General features: G+C 40.5%; 1 protein-coding gene across 3 annotated transcripts in view; it reads right to left on the bottom strand.

The window, feature by feature from the left end:
- Positions 1–21,276, bottom strand: part of p4ha3 (prolyl 4-hydroxylase, alpha polypeptide III) — a 56,028-nt gene that overhangs the window by 9,509 nt on the left and 25,243 nt on the right. For 2 of the 3 annotated variants that reach the window (XM_074640530.1, XM_074640528.1), the window contains exons 2-7: positions 13,679–13,833; positions 13,331–13,554; positions 5,961–6,110; positions 5,841–5,892; positions 5,515–5,678; positions 1,981–2,160 (exon numbers count right to left, since the gene is read on the bottom strand). In XM_074640530.1, coding sequence (XP_074496631.1) covers positions 1,981–2,160; positions 5,515–5,678; positions 5,841–5,892; positions 5,961–6,110; positions 13,331–13,554; positions 13,679–13,833 — 925 coding nt within the window. The remainder of the gene's footprint in view (positions 1–1,980; positions 2,161–5,514; positions 5,679–5,840; positions 5,893–5,960; positions 6,111–13,330; positions 13,555–13,678; positions 13,834–21,276) is intronic. The other variant, XM_074640529.1, reaches the window with a different exon arrangement.

The raw sequence follows: 21,276 nt of genomic DNA, 5'->3' as shown, positions 1-21,276 counted from the left end.
ACTTTAGGACAGAGGCCATAGTCAATATCTCCTTTTGACATTGCACTATAAGTGAAATGACAATTTTATAGTCCTGCTCAAATTCTACCAATTTTCATTACACTTAATGGAAAGCTAACATCTGGGCAGATGTCCATGTGTTGGGAAACCACCTGAAATAACAGTGATACCAGCAAAGCTAACATCAACAGAGGGCAGTTTTCTGGTGGAACACCACAAAGACATAATATATCCTGATATGAACAAGGACAAATATAAAACAATGGGTCTCATGCAGCAACATTTTCATAAATTTCTCTTCTACTTTCTCTTAATTTTCTGTTAAGAGAAAAAATAAGAGAAGTCAAGTCCAGATGCACCAAATGTTCTTAACCATCCATATCTGCTCTCACCCAGAATGATGAATCCCACTTGATCAGAAATTACAGGCGTGTGGCCGAATGTTTATTAGCATAGGTAACGCCCCCTTAACATTATATAAGGACATGTGTTAGCATAGGTAACGTCCCCTTAACACTATATAAGGACATGTGTTAGCATAGGTAACGCCCCCTTAACATTATATAAGGACATGTGTTAGCATAGGTAACGCCCCCTTAACATTATATAAGGACATGTGTTAGCATAGGTAACGCCCCCTTAACATTATATAAGGACATGTGTTAGCATAGGTAATACCCCCTTAACATTATATAAGGACATGTGTTAGCATAGGTAACGCCCCCTTAACATTATATAAGGACATGTGTTAGCATAGGTAAGGTCCCCTTAACACTATATAAGGACATGTGTAAGCATAGGTAACGCCCCCTTAACATTATATAAGGACATGTGTTAGCATAGGTAACGTCCCCTTAACACTATATAAGGACATGTGTTAGCATAGGTAACGTCCCCTTAACACTATATAAGGACATGTGTTAGCATAGGTAACGTCCCCTTAACACTATATAAGGACATGTGTAAGCATAGGTAACGCCCCCTTAACACTATATAAGGACATGTGTTAGCATAGGTAACGCCCCCTTAACATTATATAAGGACATGTGTTAGCATAGGTAACGCCCCCTTAACATTATATAAGGACATGTGTTAGCATAGGTAACGTCCCCTTAACACTATATAAGGACATGTGTAAGCATAGGTAACGCCCCCTTAACACTATATAAGGACATGTGTTAGCATAGGTAACGTCCCCTTAACACTATATAAGGACATGTGTAAGCATAGGTAACAACCCCTTAACACTATATAAGGACATGTGTAAGCATAGGTAACGCCCCCTTAACATTATATAAGGACATGTGTTAGCATAGGTAACGTCCCCTTAACACTATATAAGGACATGTGTTAACATAGGTAACGCCCCTAAACATTATATAAGGACATGTGTTAACATAGGTAACGCCCCTAAACATTATATAAGGACATGTATTAACATAGGTAATGCCCCTAAACATTATATAAGGACATGTGTTAACATAGGTAATGCCCCTAAACATTATATAAGGACATGTGTTAGCATAGGTAACGCCCCCTAAATATTATATATGAGAAGAAATCGTGGATACAAACAAAAATAAGAGGCAATTTGTTTGTATATCGCTTCCTGCATGAGGCCCAATATCCCTGGTAATTGCAGGTAACCGGGTCTTAATAGACCTGATTCCTCAATGTGAGATTAAGGTATACGACATTCACATGGCAAAATGATTTATTCTCTAACGTGGTTCGTCTATTTGTTGAGTTCAACAATCTTCAACAGACTCTCTTAAACTCCTCCAGCTCCACTTTTTGTGATTCCCATGAGAGAAAACTCAGTGAATTACAAAACCATTTGACGACCTAATTGGATTAACAAAAAAAAGCAGTGTTGACTGTAAAATCATGGCTCCTTTTCTTAATTCCTAAAAAGCTGACGTAATGGAGGGATGTGCTTTTCATTTTATTGTGATGAGGTGTTGAGGAAGTTGCACTCACTCCTGGCTGGGCAGTCATCTTGATGTCCTCAGCCTCTGAGTCAGTGATGAAGTTGTGGTACAGGACCACATACGGCTGCAGGCTCAGCACTTCACGTCTCACCGGCAGCAGCAGCAGTCCAGGGTTCCCGTTGGTGAAGTAGTCGCAGAATAGTCTGGGGTTTTCAAAATGCATCGGCTGCTAAGAGAAACAGGCATCAAAGCAAGAATTTCGTCTGCAAACATTGTTCTCTCTCCACACAATAGCTTTAGAATAATAATAGTCTTTTTATGGCCAAGGAAATTCCCATTACAACGTCTTGGATGGGCTGAAACTTGAAAATGTAATTCTACCACTTTGGTTCAGACTGAAATATCTCAACAACTATTGGATAGATTGCTGATGTTTTTCTGTACAGACATTCATGATCTCCAGAGGATGAAGCCTACTGACTTTGGTTCACATTTTTAGTTTTTTAGTGAAATATCTTGACAACAATTGGACGAACTGCCATGAAATTTGGTACAGGTGTTTATGACACTGAGAGAATGAATCCTATTGAATGTGGTAATCACTTTTACTTATACTATACAGGGCGGCTGTGGGCAGGTTGTTCACCAATCGAAAGGTCGGTGGTTCGATCCCCGGCTGCTCCGAGTCACATGTCGATGTGTCCTTGAGCAAGAAACTGAACCCCAAATTGCTCCTGGTTGATGTGAATGAGTATTTAGATTAGATCCTGATGGGCAAAGTTGGCACCCTAGCAGCTTCTGCTCTTTAAAATGCACATATTCCTTCAGAGACATACCAATAAATACATTTTCTCATATGTTGTTCATCTGCTGTTGTACATTTAAGTCCATGTTAGAGTTCAGCATAGCCACGTGTGAATGGGTGAATGCTGATATGTAGTGTAAAGAGCTTTGAGTGGTCGGAAGACTAAAAAAGCGCTATATAAATGCAAGTCCATTTACCATTACTTAACGCCATCATCAGGTCAGAGTACCAAAGGTAGGACCAAGTCATTGTTTCGGAAGTCACAAGTAAGTCTCAAGTCTTTTCACTCAAGTCCCAAGTCAAGTCCCAAGTCCTAAACTTTGAGTTTTGAATCCTAAACAAGTCATAATGCGCTCTTCATCAAATGTAATGCCATTTGCATCTTCGTCTATAATTTTCGACCCCCGCATTTGACATTCATTTTTTGTTAAGAACCGCATAGTTTTTGTATGTGTGTCAAAATTATCTTTGGTATCATCTATTCCAACTGGAACTCAGTAACTTTACATTAGTTCTCCATGGTTTTCTCCTGCAACTTGATTGGATGCTCTCAGATTGGTTGATTCAGGAAAAGAAGAGAAATTAATTGATTCATGGCAAACATTTTAAATAAAATAGGTGTACATTTCAATCTTTGGGCTTGGGGGAAGGTATCAAGTATTTTCAAGTCAAAAGGCTAAAGAGTCTAAAGTCATTAAATTTGTGACTCGAGTCAAAGTCATGTGACTCGAGTCCACATATCTGTCTAATACTTTGGTTTATGACCAAATACCCGCAAAACTAGGGACATTCCCATCAGAGTCAGCCGCACTTTGGTGCTAATTAGCAAATATTAGCATGCTAACACACTAAATGGTCACCAACATAATAAACATCAGCATGTTAGCATTGTCATGGGAGCATGCTGACGTTAGCATTTAGCTCAAAGCACAGCTGTGCCTAAGAGCCACTAACATGTCTGTAGGCTCTTGTTTGAATCCTAATGTGATTTAAATAAAAAAATATATATAAATAAACTATGCTCTGGAATTGCAAATAAACTGGAAAAACAAAGTTTGGAAACTTGTGTTTGGTCGATTATTTCTCTGTTGTTACAATGCTAATTGGCATTGTATTTTACATCGTTGGAAAGCCTGTTTATTTACCTTCGCAATGATGTCCAACTTGTAAGGATCATGCACTTGTGGGATGAGCAGCACAGCTGATTATGTGGGTAGCGCCCAAGAAAAATTTGCCAAAATGCTCCGTCAATGGTAATCAGTGTATTCTCCTGTTGGTATTGACTCTTGTTTTGAGTTGTTTGCTGGATTGGATGATTGAACTCTCTATCAGTAACAAAGAACAAACAAGACATATTGGCAATTTTACACTTTATTCATTTAATACACCGTCAGGAGCCTCAGTAACGGTGGAAGATCCATAAGCAGCCACAACAGCCTGGCACCTCCTCCTCATGCTGGTCACCAACCAGGTCACATGTTGCTGTGGGATGGCGTTCCATTCCTCAACCAGGATTTGTTGCAGGTCAGCCAGCGAGGTTGTGTTGGTCACTCTAACACGTACAGCACGCCCAAGCTGATCCTACAAGTGTTGAATTGGGTTGAGGTCTGGACTCTTGGCAGGCCGTTCCATTCTCTCTACTCCCACATTGTGGAGGTAGTCTATGATAACCCTGGCTCTGTGGGGGCGAGCGTTGTTTTCTTGGATGATGAAGTTAGGTGCCAGATTGTGGAGATATGGGATCGGCACTGGCTGCAGAATCTCATCCTGATATCTCACTGCATTGACATGGCCTTCAATGATGACAAGCCTTGTTTTGCAAGTGAGGGAGATGCCGCCCCACACCATGACACTGCCCCCACCAAAAGCTGTTACTCCATCGGTGCAACAATCAGCATAGCGTTCTCCACGTCGTCTCCATACTTTGACACGGTCATCCAACTTTCGCAGACAGAACCTGGACTCATCACTGAACATGACATTCCCCCACATGTTCAGGTTCCATTGTCTGTGTTGTCGACACCAGCACAAATGGGCCTGACGGTGAAGGGCAGTCATTGCAGGCTTCCTGGTAGCCTTATGAGAATACACTGTTTACCATTGGCAGAGCATTTTGGAACATTTTTCTTGGGCCCTACCCACATAATCAGCTGTGCTGCTCATCCCACAAGTTGGACATCATTGTGAAGGTAAATAAACAGGCTTTCCAACGATGTAAAATACAATGCCAATTAGCATTGTAACAACAGAGAAATAATCCACCAAACACAAGTTTCCGAACTTTGTTTTTCCAGTATATAACCAGACACAGGAAAATACTAATTTTCTTTTTCTACATGTAACATTCTACCCTTTAACATTACACATCCAGCAGGAAGACATAACTCACTGCTGGCTATGCTGAACTCTAACATGGACTTAAATGTACAACAGCAGATGAACAACATATGAGAAAATTGATTTATTGGTATGTCTCTGAAGGAATATGTGCATTTTAAAGAGCAGAATTCAATTGCAAATTTGGGTGGTATTATACAATTATAATACTCTGGTTGTTGTATTAACTTATCCCTGATCCGTTCCAGATATTTTCCTAATACACCGTAAGTCAAGTCAATTTTATTTGTATAGCCCAAAATCACAAATCACAAATTTGCCTCGGGGGGCTTCACAATCTGTACAGGATACGACACCCTCTGTCCTTGACAGTTCAACCCTCACATCGGATAAGGAAAAACTTAACCAAAAAAACCCGGAATGATTGAATGTGATGAATACCTGAGAGCCTTGGGTCTGGCAGAGTCTCTCGTAAGTGTCCCTGGTCCTTAAATAGTTAGAGGTGGGTCTCCTCAGCCTGTCGACCCTGACTGATGTCGGTGGACTCGTCACCAGCAGCTTCTCGTATTTCTCAACATTCTGCAAAACTCTTCCATTCATTGGATCTGAGAAGAAACGTGTGAATACTTTACATTATATGGCATGTTTCTTCATCACAGTACAGGCTTCAGTAAGTCAGTTCAGGCGAGTTCACAGAAGTTAAGAGAGGTTTTTATGCATCACAGACAGGATAAAAGGAAAGGGACAAGTTCAATAAAAATAACTACCATGATGCAGCAACTCCTGAGATAAACTGAGAGCGTAGGAGACGTTTCCTGTCTGAAACAATGAGAGGAATTTAGGGCAGTGCAATCATCAATCGCCTTCCAAAGTGTCCCTCTACTTACTTTAAAGTGAGAGAAGGCCAAGTGATCCAGAGCGTCCTCTAAAGTCCCTTCATTCTCAGGGCTCCACTCGCCTCTTGTTCCCCTGAAGAGACGCACCGACTCCTCCAACCACTGCACAGAGTGGTAGTAGTCTTCCTGCTCGTAGGCCACCTGCGTAAAATAACACCTGGGTTACTTTTAATTAGGATTTGATAGAACATAATTCCAAAGGCAACTAAGTGTTGGCATGTTCGGATGTGTTCAGACACTAGACTGGAGGACCGAATGTCAGCCGGCTCTGGTCCATGTACACACACGGCTGCCAGATTTGGCTAAGTTTCGGGGTCACATCTAGTTAGCAGCAGTCAGTCTGTCTAGCTTTACTGGCAGCAGCCACAATCAGACCAGTCTCTTCAGCCAGTTCTATCTCGTCATTCAGCCGGCGTAATTTTGTCACCCTGGCATGATGGATTTAGGCCGCCTTTGGGCCAAACCATTTGGCTACATCAACTACTTCTTGAATTACTAAGAAAATGGCATTTTCCACTGATGGCAGGTAGGAGGAATGTAAAAACGTGAGGTGAAATACTGTAGATAATCAACACAGACAGTATGAGACATTAAAACTTGAAAGTATCCCACTGGATGAATTCAACCTTTTTATTGTGGACCTGTCCAGAGACTGTGTCTGGGATTGGTTCTGATGTGCGTGTGTTTGGCCGACTGCATTTTGTTGTGTGTCTTATTTCTTCTGCTGTACTCAGGTCTCTCTTGCTAGAGATCTTGATCTTAAAGATATTACCTGATTAAATGAAGGTTATAATGAGAGCAGCATTACGTGACTTGAATACAGGATGTGATGTAATAACTTGTTTTATTTTTCAGAGTAATGTAATAGTTATTTTCTGTCCAGTTTGTCTCATCCAGGGCTGCAACTTATGATTATTTCCATTATTGATTAATGTGTGATCATTTTGTCGGTTATTTGATTCATTGTTTAGACTATAAAATAGTGAAAAATGCTCATTACATTTTCAAATTAGGGCTGTCAATGTTAACACGATAATAATGTGTTAATGCAGATTCGTTTTAAGAAAGCATGTACAAAGCACTAAACGGTCAGGCCCTATCATTTATAAAGAGCTCATAGTACCCTATTACCCCAGTAGAGCACTGCGCTCCCAGAATGCAGCAGGGTTACTTGAGGTTCCTAGAGTCTCCAAAAGTAGAATGGGAGCCAGAGCCTTCAGCTATCAAGCTCCTCTTCTGTGGAACTAGCTCCCAGTTTCAGTCTGGGAGGAAGACACCCTCTCCACATTTAATGGTACGTGTCCACAGGTTCCGTGCTTTCCACGCTCCCCATTCATTGTCTATGCAAGCAGCCGCGCAATGCATTCTGGTAGCGTGGCGTCGCGATTCGAGAGACTAGGCGTGCAGGAAGCCCGCTCCTCATTTGCATAAAGTTGAAGTCCTGGCTACTTTATGCAAATCACGGGCGTCTGACGCGACGCGCCGCCTCTCGAAACTCCCGATAATCTTTTAAACTAAACGTTGTTGAGCCAAAATAAAGACAGATTCATCAACTGCATGGATTATTTCTCGCCTCAAATGTTTTCAGAAACACATTTCAGTGAACTATTTACGTGAAATAAGAGAAGATAGTTTCCAAACGAGCCTCCATACTGGTTCCGGTTTGAGCAGCAGCCAACGGAGGGAAAACGTTCGTCCAATCAGGAGCCGAGTGCCTTGTTTCTAGGGACAGCCCACCAAGCGTCCAATGTTGGGAAGCGTCGCGTCCCCTCGCGATAAAAAACGCCCCTGTGGACATGTACCATAAGAGCAGGCTAAAGACTTTCCTCTTTGATAACGCTTATAGTTAGGGCTGTCTTTGACCAGCCCCTAGTTAAGCTGCTATAGGCCTAGACTGCTGGGGGACTTCCTATGCCACTGAGCTCCTCTCTCCTTCTGTATATATTCATGTCCCATTCATTGTTACTAACTTCATTTTTTCCCCGGAGTCCTTGTGCCTCCTTGTCTCGCAGGTACACCTGGAGCAGTGTTACACCTGGAGCAGTGTTACACCTGGATCTGGATGTCACTTAGTTTGTGGTTGCATCTGCTGCCGCGTCTGCTGCATGCTTGACACCAAATGCTACCATCATTAATTAATTCCGTCTTTACGAGGGACTAACAAGGCTAACGAGGGACTACCAAGGCTAACGACCAAGGCTAACGAGGGACTACCAATGCTAAGCGACAAAGTGGCAGCCTGGAGAATGAGACTTCTCGGTCACTGCCAAAGACATCAAAAACTCCCAGCAAGCATGCTGATGCTGCGGGAACCACCGCACAGGCATCGATCACAGGGACGTCCCACACACACATTTTTCCTGGCCACAGCGCGCTTGGTGGATCTTGTTGGGTCTCTAAACTATGGTGGTCTAAGACCTGCTCTATATATAAAGCGTCTCGAGATAACTTCTGTTATGATTTGACGCTATATAAAAATAAATTGAATTGAATTGAATTGAATTGGTCTATTGGACCCTCTTATACCTCAATGGTCTGTGGTCTATTGGACCCTCTTATACCTCCATGGTCTGTGGTCTATTGGACCCTCTTATACCTCCATGGTCTGTGGTCTATTGGACCCTCTTCTACGTCCATGGTCTGTGGTGTATTGGACCCTCTTCTACCTCCATGGTCTGTGGTCTATTGGACCCTCTTATACGTCCATGGTCTGTGGTGTATTGGACCCTCTTCTACCTCCATGGTCTGTGGTGTATTGTACCCTCTTCTACCTCCATGGTCTGTGGTCTATTGGACCCTCTTATACGTCCATGGTCTGTGGTGTATTGGATTACTACTTGTATTAGTTATTACAGCTGCTGTTCTATTATTGTGGTTGTTTTCTCTCTCTCTCTCTCTCTCTCTCTCTATATATAGCCAGTCTCAGCAGATGGCCTCCCACCCAGAGCCCGGCACTGCTCCAGGTTTCTTCCCAGTAATCGGGGAGTTTTTCCTGGCCACAGAGCGCTTGGTGGATCTTGTTGGGTCTCTAAACTATGGTGTACGGTCTAAGACCTGCTCTATATATAAAGCATCTTGAGATAACTTCTGTTGTGATTTGACGCTATACAAAAATAAATTGAATTGAATTAATGCCACTAATTTCTTTAACACATTAATGCAATTGATCTTTCGGAGGTTGTAGCATGAAGATACTGGCATCATCTGAAATAAATAAATAAATAATACATTTTGGCGAAGAAAAACTGGCATGTCCATTTTCAAAGGGGTCCCTTAACCTCTGACCTCCAGATATGTAAATGAAAATGGGTTCTATGGGTACCCACGAGTCTCCCCTTTACAGACATGCTCACTTTATGATAATCACATGCAGTTTTGGGGCAAGTCATAGTCAAGTCAGCACACTGACACACTGACAGCTGTTGTTGCCTGTTGGGCTGCAGTTTGCCATGTTATGATTGGAGCATATTGTTTTATGCTAAATGCAGTACCTGTGAGGGTTTCTGGACAATATCTGTCATTGTTTTGTGTTGTTCATTGATTTACAGTAATAAATATATACATACATTTGCATAAAGCAGCATATTTGTCCACTCCCATGTTGATAAGAGTATTAAATACTTGACAAATCTCAATTTAAGGTATATACATACATATATAAAAATTGCGCGATAAATCGTGATTAACAATGGACAATCTGCGATTAATTGCGATTATAGATGTTAATCGATCGACAGCCCTACTTCAAACTGTATATATTTTTTCTGTCCAACAGTTTAAAGCCAAAAATGTTTCATTTACTATCATGTACGACAAATAAAAGCCGTAATTCCTCAAATTTGAGTAGTTAAAACCAGCAAATATTTTGACGTTTGCTTAAAAAAATGACTGAAATGATTGATTATCAGAATAGTTGGCTATTCATTTTCTTTCGATCGACTAGTCGATTAAACGACTAATTGTTGCTGCTCTAGTTATGTCAGTCTAAGAGATTCCACCTGTCTGACCTCTTTGGACAGAGCTACATGTCTGTCGATCAAAGAACACCTCAAGGATTATCTTTACAGTAAGGAAGTCATGAACACTGGCTGCCAGTATATCTCTTTACCTGCTCTTAAACCCATTTTGTAGCAGACTTGACATGATTAAAGGGACTGTTTATAAGAATCAGAATTGCTTGTTAACAGCGACACCTGTGGCCGTAAAGTCAACGAACGTCGGCGTCGGGCTCGCGCTTGTTCGCTCTACATAGACATGAAGGAGCATCGCTCAAAACAGTGAGGCGACACACGTCAGCTAAAAGCACAATATCACTCTATATTTCAGCTGCTTGGCAGTAATGTTAGCTGACCAGACGAAGGTCTCTCCATGAATCAATGCTGATCCTAGTGTTGGCTTTTCCTGCCTCAGCCTCCCGACCGCGGCCGGAGGGAACAGGGGAGACACCGGAGTTTTGGTCGGAGACGATAACGTTTCTCTCTGCGGAGCCCCGTCACTTCACAAGACACGGGAAACCTCTGTTGGTCTGGAGGAGCTGCAGCAGTTACTTCTGCACAAACGTCCACTTTACATTCACTAGATATTCTCAGAGCTAAACTAACTCTTCTGCAGTGTGCAGTGTGCGCGCATGCACGTGAGAGTGGAGCGAGCTGAGTGAAGGCAAGCAGACAGAGGAGCAGAGTACAGCAGAGACTCCGGTCCTGGAGACCAAAGCTACGGTCTCCCCCGCGTCCTCCGACCGCGGCCAACACTGTTTAACAGACGGGCTTCACTAGATACAACCAAGAGATTTTGGTGCTTCACTGGAGTTTGTATTGGAGTCTGAGTCTGGTCAGCGTAGCCACACGTGAGCGTGCATTTGCGAGTGCGCATGGGACCCCGACCAGGGTGATTTATACGTGTAAGAAGTTATAAACAGTCCCTTCAAGTAGGTGCCGACTACAGGCCTGACAGCACCCACATAGCAACAGGGTGACATGTGGCTCCCCCGCATCACAGAATATATCCACAACCCCTCCAGACAGCACAGTGTGCCATTTAACCCCCAAAAAACACACTCTCAACTGATCACACACACCAACTTATCTGCCTTACCACACGACCAGTTCACAACATTGCACCCCATAATTTGGGAGTCTCTAAAGACCCAATGAATCTTAAAAATAGTTGATATTGTGCAGATCTCAGAATAGACTGAGGGATGAATCAGCTGGTATTCTATTTTAAAATGCCTCCAAATGAAACTGACAAGCTACAAACGTGTGTTAACAGACCCTGCTGGTGTTGAAGGGCGTTTTAACAGCCATATAAAAGCACTTGCAGGCAGCTCTTTTACTGACAACACCATAAAACTAAGCATCTCTGTATACAAATGCTCTCAGATAATCTCAGCCGCAGTACAAGTGAAGGTGAGCTCATGCTCTCTGCTCCAAACGCTTGTGCTGCGTGAGATAATGTCTTTTCCATACAAGAGGATATCCCACAGTGCCCTGCCCTTACACATCAGCACTGGATATGAACAGTGGAATTTATAGCAGGGGAACCTGTTTTTTCTTTCATATATGTATAATAGTATATTCATCTTCACATGAAACGGATTCCCAGGCACGCAGCGGGAAGAACTCCACTTTTTCCAGGCTGTTTGGATTCCCACCACACAATGACTGACAGGTTTGGAATCAAAGTATTTTGCAGGCCTTTAGAGTGGGATGTTAATCAGGGAGGGACATTTTCACAGCAACAGCTTCCAAATATCTCTCTGTGTCATGACTTTACACCAGCACTTGTTATTTATTTCACTCTGGAAAGTGACCACGAAGGATGACAGACTTGTTTCAACACACTCTCATCATGTCTCCTTGCTATAATTTAGGAAATACAGAGGTGGCAAATAAGCAACAAAGCAAATTTACTCAAGAACTGCACTTAGGGACAATTTTGAGGTACCTGTACAATATTATTTCCATTTTATGTTACTTTATACATCTACTCCAGTACCTTTAAGGGGGAAATATTGTACTTTTTACTCCACTACATGTATTTGCAAGCTATAGTTATACTTTGCAGATAAATAAAAAATAAAAAATATCAACAATACAATGTTGAAGATCAAACCTGTGGTTCTCAACCGTTTTGGCTTACAAAGAAGCTGTGTCTAGTTTGAGCCTCTGGTCACGTCTCAGATGTCTATGAGTTGTTAGTAGTTTCACCAACGAGGGATTTTGCCCTTAAAACTGCAAAAAGAGATAAAACTCTCAAATATTTCACAAAAAAAGCAACAATAAGAGAAAAATTCAAAAACTGTACACACATCTGTGTAGCAGAACTTGCCTTTCTCATTAATCATCTCAGGACCTCTCAGATTTATCTTGTGATTCTTTGGAGGGGGCCGACCCCTAGATTAGAAGCCTCCAGACTAAACTACCCCACTGTATATAAAGTAGGGCTGTCAGAGTTAACCTGCAATAACGCGTTAACGCAAATTTGTTTTAACGCCACTAATTCCTTGTATGCATTAATGCAACTTGGGATATTTAAGGTTGTAGCGGGCTCAGTATTATAGCTAAAGAGAAGATATTAGCATCATATGAAAGGAATCCATCGGTACCAACCATGTCATACTAGCTGGTCACAAAGGAGGCCAAATAATTCTCCAAAGTTACGCTAAATTTTGACGAGGAAGAACTGGCATGGCCATTTTCAAAGGGGTCCCTTGACAGACATCCCCACTTTATGAGAATCACATGCAGTTTGGGGCAAGTCATAGTCAAGTCAGCACACTGACACACTGACAGCTGTTGTTGCCTGTTGGGCTGCAGTTTGACATGTTATGATCTGAGCATATTTTTTATTCTAAATGCAGTACCTGTGCGGGTTTCTGGACAATATCCGTCATTGTTTTGTGTTGTTTATTGATTTACAATAATTAATATATACATACATTTGCATAAAGCAGCATATTTACCCACTCCCATGTTGATAAGAGGATTAAATACTTGACAAATCTCCTTTAAGGTACATTTTGAACAGATAGAAAATGTGTGATTAATTTGCGATTGACAGCCCTACTATAAAGTAGTTAATACTATAAAGTAGTTAATACTGGCGCCACCTCAAGCACCTACAACAGTAAAATGCTGTAACAGTAAAAATCTTTAATCTCTAAAAGTACTTTTACTTTTGATACTTTAAGTACATTTTGCTGATAATACTTCAGTTGTTTTACTTAGGTAGGCTTTGGAATACAGGCATGTTACTTGTAATGGAGTATTTTAGATTGTGGTGTTGGTACTTTTTCCACCGAGGAAAATAAAGTAAAAACAACGGGAGGAAGCAATAAAGGAAAATAATGGTTTGTGTACCTTTCCAACCAGAAAGCAGTCATCACCAGACAGCGGGACGGACACTGCGGGCAGGTAGATATCAGTAGGCTTGCCATTAGTGACTCTCTGGAAACGACCCCTTACGAGGCTTGCAACCTGGAGAGCATACACATCCTGCAGCCTCATCAGCCCCTTGGCGGCCCCCTGGAGGTCTTCCAGTTTGGGCAGATCGCCCTCTTCCTCCTCGTAACTGGACCTGAGGGCTGAACAGCAGAGGGCCAAAAGGTGAACTGGGGGGTTGGGTGGTGACAGCAGAGAAGAGGGGCGGGGGCGGGGGGGGGGAGTTATTACCACCAGATGTGACTGTAAAGAAAGCCATGAGCTAACCTTGTGCGTTCTCCAGGGCTTCGTTGCTGTAGACTACATTCAGCCACTCTGAATGCAGCCTCTTGATCAGGGTGAATGCCACCAGCGGGTTGGCCATCGCAGCCGCCGGGCCTTTGTAAAGTTCAGTGTGCAGGTCCGACACTTTGGCATAAAAGCTGTGGGGAAGATTGCAGACTGGTTACAAAAAGAAAGAGGTGCTCAGACAGTTTCACATATAGCAAGTGAGTCCTGGGAGCCTTAAGGTGCTCTTGAAAAAGAAGAAAAATGGTCGTGGAAAAGTTCTTCAGACACTCGTCGGCAGAACACGGCTATATTTAGTCGAGTATAATGGTTTAAAAAAGTAATCATTTCTTTCAACTTTACAGGGCGGAAATAGTAAAAACAGATTGATTAAAACTGGCCACTTATATATGAACAGCTTTCACAATTATACCAAAATATTGATATAATAAAAACAAAAAAAATAATATTTACCATACAAATCGCATCACTCAGGATGATGACATTGGGCACAATTAATTGTTTATAAAAAATGTTTACAAAGCCATAGGATAATATTGATTTTTAGACTTTCCATATAAGGGATGGAAAGATTTGCAACGTTCACCACTCTCAACATCATTACATCATCAGATGAATAAAGCTGATGCATGACATTACCCGTTTTCCAACCTCACACCACAAAAAAAGCCACCACAATTAAGCAACGGTTTTCAATTTCATGGTCAAAGGGGCTCCTCCAGAAAATTAGAGGCACACACAAACTGTTGAATTATAAGCATAAAGTGACTGGACGTGACTGGACGAGTCCTGCTCCCCATCAGTCATACTGTTCAGGGTTGGTTTAAGGTATAGAGGCCATATAGGCGGTCGCCTAGGGCAGTGGTAGGCAACCTTTACTCTCAAAAGAACCACATTGAGGGAAAAAAAAAATCGGAGATTACGAGAATAAAGTCATAACTTTACGAGAAAAAAAGTGATAATATTACAAGAATAAAGTCACAACTTTACGAGAAAAAATGTTGTAATATTACGAGAATAAAGTCATAACTTTACGGGATAAAAAATCGTAATATTACGAGAATGAAGTCATAACTTTACGATAAAGAAAGTCGTAATATTACGAGAATAAAGTCATAACTGTACGAGAAAAAAAGTCGTAATAAAACAAGAATGAAGTCATAACTGTACGAGAAAAGAAATCATAATATTACGAGAATTAAGTCATAACTTTAAGAGAAAAAAATTATAATATTAAAGGAATAAAGTCACAAAGTCACAACTTTACGAGAAAAAGGGTCGTAATATTACGAGAATAAAGTCATAACTTTACGAGAAAAAAAAGTCGTAATATAACGAGAATAAGGTTATAACTTTACGAGAAAAAAAATCATAATATTACAAGAATAAAGTCACAACTTTACGAGAAAAAAGTTTGTAAAATTACGAGAATAAAATCATAACTTTACGAGAAAAAAAATCGTACTACTACGAGAATGAAGTCATAACTTTACGAGAAAAAATTGTAATATTACAAGAATAAAGTCACAACTTTACGAGAAAAAAAATTGTACTATTACGAGAATGAAGTCATAACTTTACGAAAAAAAAAGTCGTAATATTACGAGAATAAAGTCATAACTGTACGAGAAGAACAGTCAAAATAAAACAAAAATAAAGTCATAACTGTTTGAGAAAAGAAATCATAATATTACAAGAATTAAGTCACAACTTTACGAGAATAGTCACAACTTTACGAGAAAAAAGGTTGGAATATTACGAGAATAAAGTCATAACTTTACGAGAACAGCTGTCTCGTGCTGCTGGTATGGAATGCTCGCCTTAGTTGCAGCTTTCACTACACAGTAGCAGGAGTTGGTTGGGCTTGACGTGCCGAGACAGCTTGTACACGACCCAAAGCCTGTCTGGCCTCACGTGGTATGAGACTGTAATCCACTACCTGGAAGACAATAAGTTAGGGGAGAGGACTAACAAACCAACTCCAAAACTTACCAGAAGCCAGAAATGGTGGAAGGTTAGGCTTGGGGTTAGCAACCCCAACTTGTAAAAAACCTATACGCTACAGAAACGTTGACAACAGAAAGACAGAATCAAAACCTGGTAGAGGAGGGTTCCTCATCAAGAGGAAATATGACACTGTGTGATGAAAGCCACAAAGTCAAGGAAGTCACAGAGCCGAAACCCCTTCTGTCAACCAGAGACATCCGGATTGGAACGTGGAACGTTAGGACCATGTATGAGACCGGAAAGACCATGCAAGCAGCAGCAGAAATGAATAGATACAACCTAGACCTGTTGGGAATCAGTGAGACAAGATGGATTCAATCGGGACAACAAAGACTGATGACAGGAGAGCTGCTACTCTACTCGGGCCATGAAGAAGACAAAGCCCCGCACACAGAGGGAGTCGGTCTTCTTCTATCAAGAACAGCACAGAGAGCCCTGATTGGATGGGAAGCACATGGTCCAAGAATCATAACAGCTTCTTTTAGAACTAAGAAGCAGAAGATCAAGATGAATGTGATACAGTGTTACGCACCAACAAACGACAGCAACGATGAAAATAAGGATGACTTTTATAACAGACTGTAGAGCATCCTGGAACAGATAAAGGGAAAAGACATCAGTATTCTCATGGGGGACTTCAATGCAAAGATCGGAAGAGACAACACAGGCTACGAAGAAGTAATGGGCAAGCAGGGTTTGGGAGAGATGAGTAAGAATGGAGAGAGATTTGCAGACACCTGTGCCCTGAACAACCTAGTCATAGGTGGAAGCGTCTTTCAACACAAGAGGATTCATAAAGCGACCTGGATATCACCGGATGGCGTGACAGAGAACCAGATCGACCACTTCTGTATAACCAGGAAGTTCAGGAGATCACTTCAGGACCTACGGGTGAGGAGAGGAGCAGACATAGCATCAGATCACCACCTGCTAGTTGCCACTCTGAAGCTGAAACTGAAGAAGCACTGGATGGAAACAACAACAAAGAGACAGAAGTTCAACGTCCGCCTTTTGGAAGAGACACAGAAAAGGGAGGAGTACACGCTGACTCTGAAGAACAGATTCCAGGTATTGCAAGATCTGGGCATGGAAGAAGACATGCAAGACCAATGGGAAAAGATAAGAGAGGCCATCACAACAACATGTCAGGAAGTAATCGGACTAAAGAAGTGCCAGCAGAAAGAGTGGATATCAGCAGAAACTCTACACAAGATAGAAGAGAGAAGACAGAAGAAGGCAGAGATTAACAACTGTCGTACAAGAACAACCAAGGCAAAAGCCCAACAAGAATACACAGAGGTCAACAGAAAGGTAAAGAAAAGTGCGAAAAAGGACAAGAGAAATTACATCGACAGCCTGGCTAAAGAAGCAGAAGAGGCGGCAGCAAAGGGAAACATGAAAGAGCTGTACGACACCACCAAGAAGCTGTCCAGCAAGACCAGACAGACAGATCGACCAGTGAAAGACAAGGAAGGGAAGACGATCACAGAACTAGAGCAACAACAGGAGAGATGGGCAGAACACTTTGAAGAACTTCTGAACAGACCTACACCACCTAACCCTCCAGACATTCAACCTGCGGAGACGGATTTGCCCATCAACTGCGGAAAACCCACCAAGCTGGAAATTAAAAAGGCCATCACACAATTGAGGAACAACAAGGCAGCAGGACCAGACAACATTCCGGCAGAGGCGCTGAAGGCAGACATGGACACCTCCGTAGAGATGCTGCACCCACTGTTTCAGAAGATCTGGGAGAAGGAGGAAGTACCAACAGACTGGCAAGAGGGCTATCTGGTCAAGCTCCCCAAGAAAGGAGACCTGAGCAAATGCTCTAACTACAGAGGAATCATGCTTCTCTCAGTGCCAGGAAAGATATTCAACAGAATTCTCCTGGAACGAATAAAGAAAGCTGTGGACCTACTGCTAAGAGACCAGCAAGCAGGCTTTCGGCAGAATAGATCATGCGTGGACCAGATCGCAACTCTCCGCATCATAGTTGAACAGTCATTGGAATGGAATTCTCCGCTATACATCAACTTCATAGACTATGAGAAGGCATTTGACAGCATTGACAGAAGCATCCTCTGGAAACTACTTCGATACCATGGCATTCCAGAAAAAATGGTCAACATAATCAGGAACTCTTACGCAGGGATGACCTGCAGAGTTATCCATGGAGGACAGCTCACCAGAAGCTTCCAAGTGAAGACCGGCGTCAGGCAAGGCTGTCTACTGTCCCCTTTCCTCTTCCTCACGGTTATCGATTGGATAATGAAGACCACAACAGCACAGAGGAGAAACGGGATCCAGTGGACACTCACAACACAGCTAGACGACTTAGACTTTGCTGATGACCTGGCTTTGCTGTCTCACAGCCGACAACAGATGCAAGAAAAGACAACAATACTGGCAGACACATCATCACAAATAGGCCTCAACATCCATAAAGGAAAAAGTAAAGTCCTCAAGGTCAAAACAACCAGTGAAGACTCAGTGACCTTGGAGGGAACAGCACTGGAAGAAGTAGAAGCCTTTACATACCTCGGTAGTGTCATCAATAAACAGGGCGGAACGGATGCAGATGTCAGAGCCAGAATCGGCAAGGCAAGGGCTTCATTCATACAACTAAAGAACATCTGGAGCTCCAAAGAAATCAGCCGGCGGACAAAGCTCAGACTCTTCAACTCCAACATTAAACCAATACTCCTCTATGGTTCAGAGACGTGGAGGACAACAAAGACCACAACAACAAAAGTACAAACATTCATAAACAACTGCCTGAGGCGCATCTTAAACATCCACTGGCCGGATACCATCAGTAACAATGATCTTTGGCAAAGAACAGGTCAAAAACCTGTTGAAGAAGAGATCAGGAGAAGGAGATGGGGATGGATTGGCCATACACTCCGGAAACCCGGTACCAGCATCACCAGGCAGGCCCTTAGATGGAACCCACAAGGCAAAAGAAGGAGAGGCCGGCCCAAGAACACCTGGCGCAGGGACCTTGACACGGACATCACACAGAGCGGGCTGACATGGAAACAACTGGAGAGGAAAGCCCAGGACAAAAGACTCCGGCGGACTGTGGTCAACGGCCTATGCTCCACAGAGGAGCGAAAGGCTTTGAATGAAAATGTACGAGAAAAGAAATCATAATATTACGAGAATTAAGTCATAACTTTAAGAGAAAAAAAAAGTTGAAATATAAAGAGAATAAAGTCATAACTTTAGGGGAAAAAAATTATAATATTAAAGGAATAAAGTCACAAAGTCACAACTTTACGAGAAAAAGGGTCGTAATATTACGAGAATAAAGTCATAACTTTACGAGAAAAAAAGTCGTAATATAACGAGAATAAGGTTATAACTTTATGAGAAAACAAATCATAATATTACAAGAATAAAGTCACAACTTTACGAGAAGAGTCACAACTTTACGAGAAAAAAGTTTGTAAAATTACGAGAATAAAATCATAACTTTACGAGAAAAAAAATCGTACTACTACGAGAATAAAGTCATAACTTTACGAGAAAAAATTATAATATTACAAGAATAAAGTCACAACTTTACGAGAAAAAATTATAATATTACGAGAATAAAGTCATAACTTTACGAGAAAAAAAATCGTACTATTACGAGAATGAAGTCATAACTTTACGAGAATAAAGTCATAACTGTACGAGAAGAAAAGTCATAATAAAACAAAAATAAAGTCATAACTGTACGAGAAAAGAAATCATAATATTACGAGAATAAAGTCACAACTTTACGAGAAAAAAAAGTCGTAATATAACGAGAATAAGGTTATAACTTTACGAGAAAAAAAATCATAATATTACAAGAATTAAGTCACAACTTTACGAGAATAGTCACAACTTTACGAGAAAAAAGGTTGGAATATTACGAGAATAAAGTCATAACTTTACGAGAACAAAAATCGTAATATGACGAGAATAAAGTAATAACTTTACGAGGAAAAAATGGTACTATTACGAGAATAAAGTCATAACTGTACGAGAAAAAGAGTCGTAATAAAACGAGAATAAAGTCATACTGTACAAGAAAACAAAATGGTAATATTACGAAAAATAAAGTCACACCTTTACGAGAAAAAAAGTCGTAATAAAACAAGAATAAAGTCATAATTGTACGAGAAAGAAATCGTAATATGACGAGAATAAGGTCATAACTTTACGAGCAAAGACATCGTAATATGACGAGAATAAAGTCATAACTTTACAAGAAAATGATTGCACTAGTACGAGAATAAAGTCATAACTTTACGAGAAAAAAAGTCGTAATAAAACAAGAATAAAGTCATAATTGTACGAGAAAGAAATCGTAATATTACGAGAATAAAGTCATAACTTTACGAGAATAGTCACAACTTTACGAGAAAAAAGTTTGTAAAATTACGAGAATAAAATCATAACTTTACGAGAAAAAAAATCGTGCTACTACGAGAATAAAGTCATAACTTTACGAGAAAAAATTATAATATTACAAGAATAAAGTCACAACTTTACGAGAAAAAAGGTTGTAATATTACGAGAATAAAGTCATAACTTTACGAGAAAAAAAATCGTACTATTACCAGAATGAAGTCATAACTTTACGAGAATAAAGTCATAACTGTACGAGAAGAAAAGTCATAATAAAACAAAAATAAAGTCATAACTGTACGAGAAAAGAAATCATAATATTACGAGAATAAAGTCACAACTTTACGAGAAAAAAAAGTCGTAATATAACGAGAATAAGGTTATAACTTTACGAGAAAAAAAATCATAATATTACAAGAATTAAGTCACAACTTTACGAGAATAGTCACAACTTTACGAGAAAAAAGGTTGGAATATTACGAGAATAAAGTCATAACTTTACGAGAACAAAAATCGTAATATGACGAGAATAAAGTAATAACTTTACGAGGAAAAAATGGTACTATTACGAGAATAAAGTCATAACTGTACGAGAAAAAGAGTCGTAATAAAACGAGAATAAAGTCATACTGTACAAGAAAACAAAATGGTAATATTACGAAAATAAAGTCACACCTTTACGAGAAAAAAGTCGTAATAAAACAAGAATAAAGTCATAATTGTACGAGAAAGAAATCGTAATATGACGAGAATAAGGTCATAACTTTACGAGCAAAGACATCGTAATATGACGAGAATAAAGTCATAACTTTACAAGAAAATGATTGCACTAGTACGAGAATAAAGTCATAACTTTACGAGAAAAAAAGTCGTAATAAAACAAGAATAAAGTCATAATTGTACGAGAAAGAAATCGTAATATTACGAGAATGAAGTCATAACTTTACGAGAATAGTCACAACTTTACGAGAAAAAAGTTTGTAAAATTACGAGAATAAAATCATAACTTTACGAGAAAAAAAATCGTGCTACTACGAGAATAAAGTCATAACTTTACGAGAAAAAATTATAATATTACAAGAATAAAGTCACAACTTTACGAGAAAAAAGGTTGTAATATTACGAGAATAAAGTCATAACTTTACGAGAAAAAAAATCGTACTATTACGAGAATGAAGTCATAA

Source organism: Sebastes fasciatus, chromosome 7 (genome assembly GCF_043250625.1).
Source record: "Sebastes fasciatus isolate fSebFas1 chromosome 7, fSebFas1.pri, whole genome shotgun sequence".
Taxonomy (NCBI): domain Eukaryota; kingdom Metazoa; phylum Chordata; class Actinopteri; order Perciformes; family Sebastidae; genus Sebastes; species Sebastes fasciatus.
This window is presented reverse-complemented; position numbering and strand designations above follow the sequence as displayed.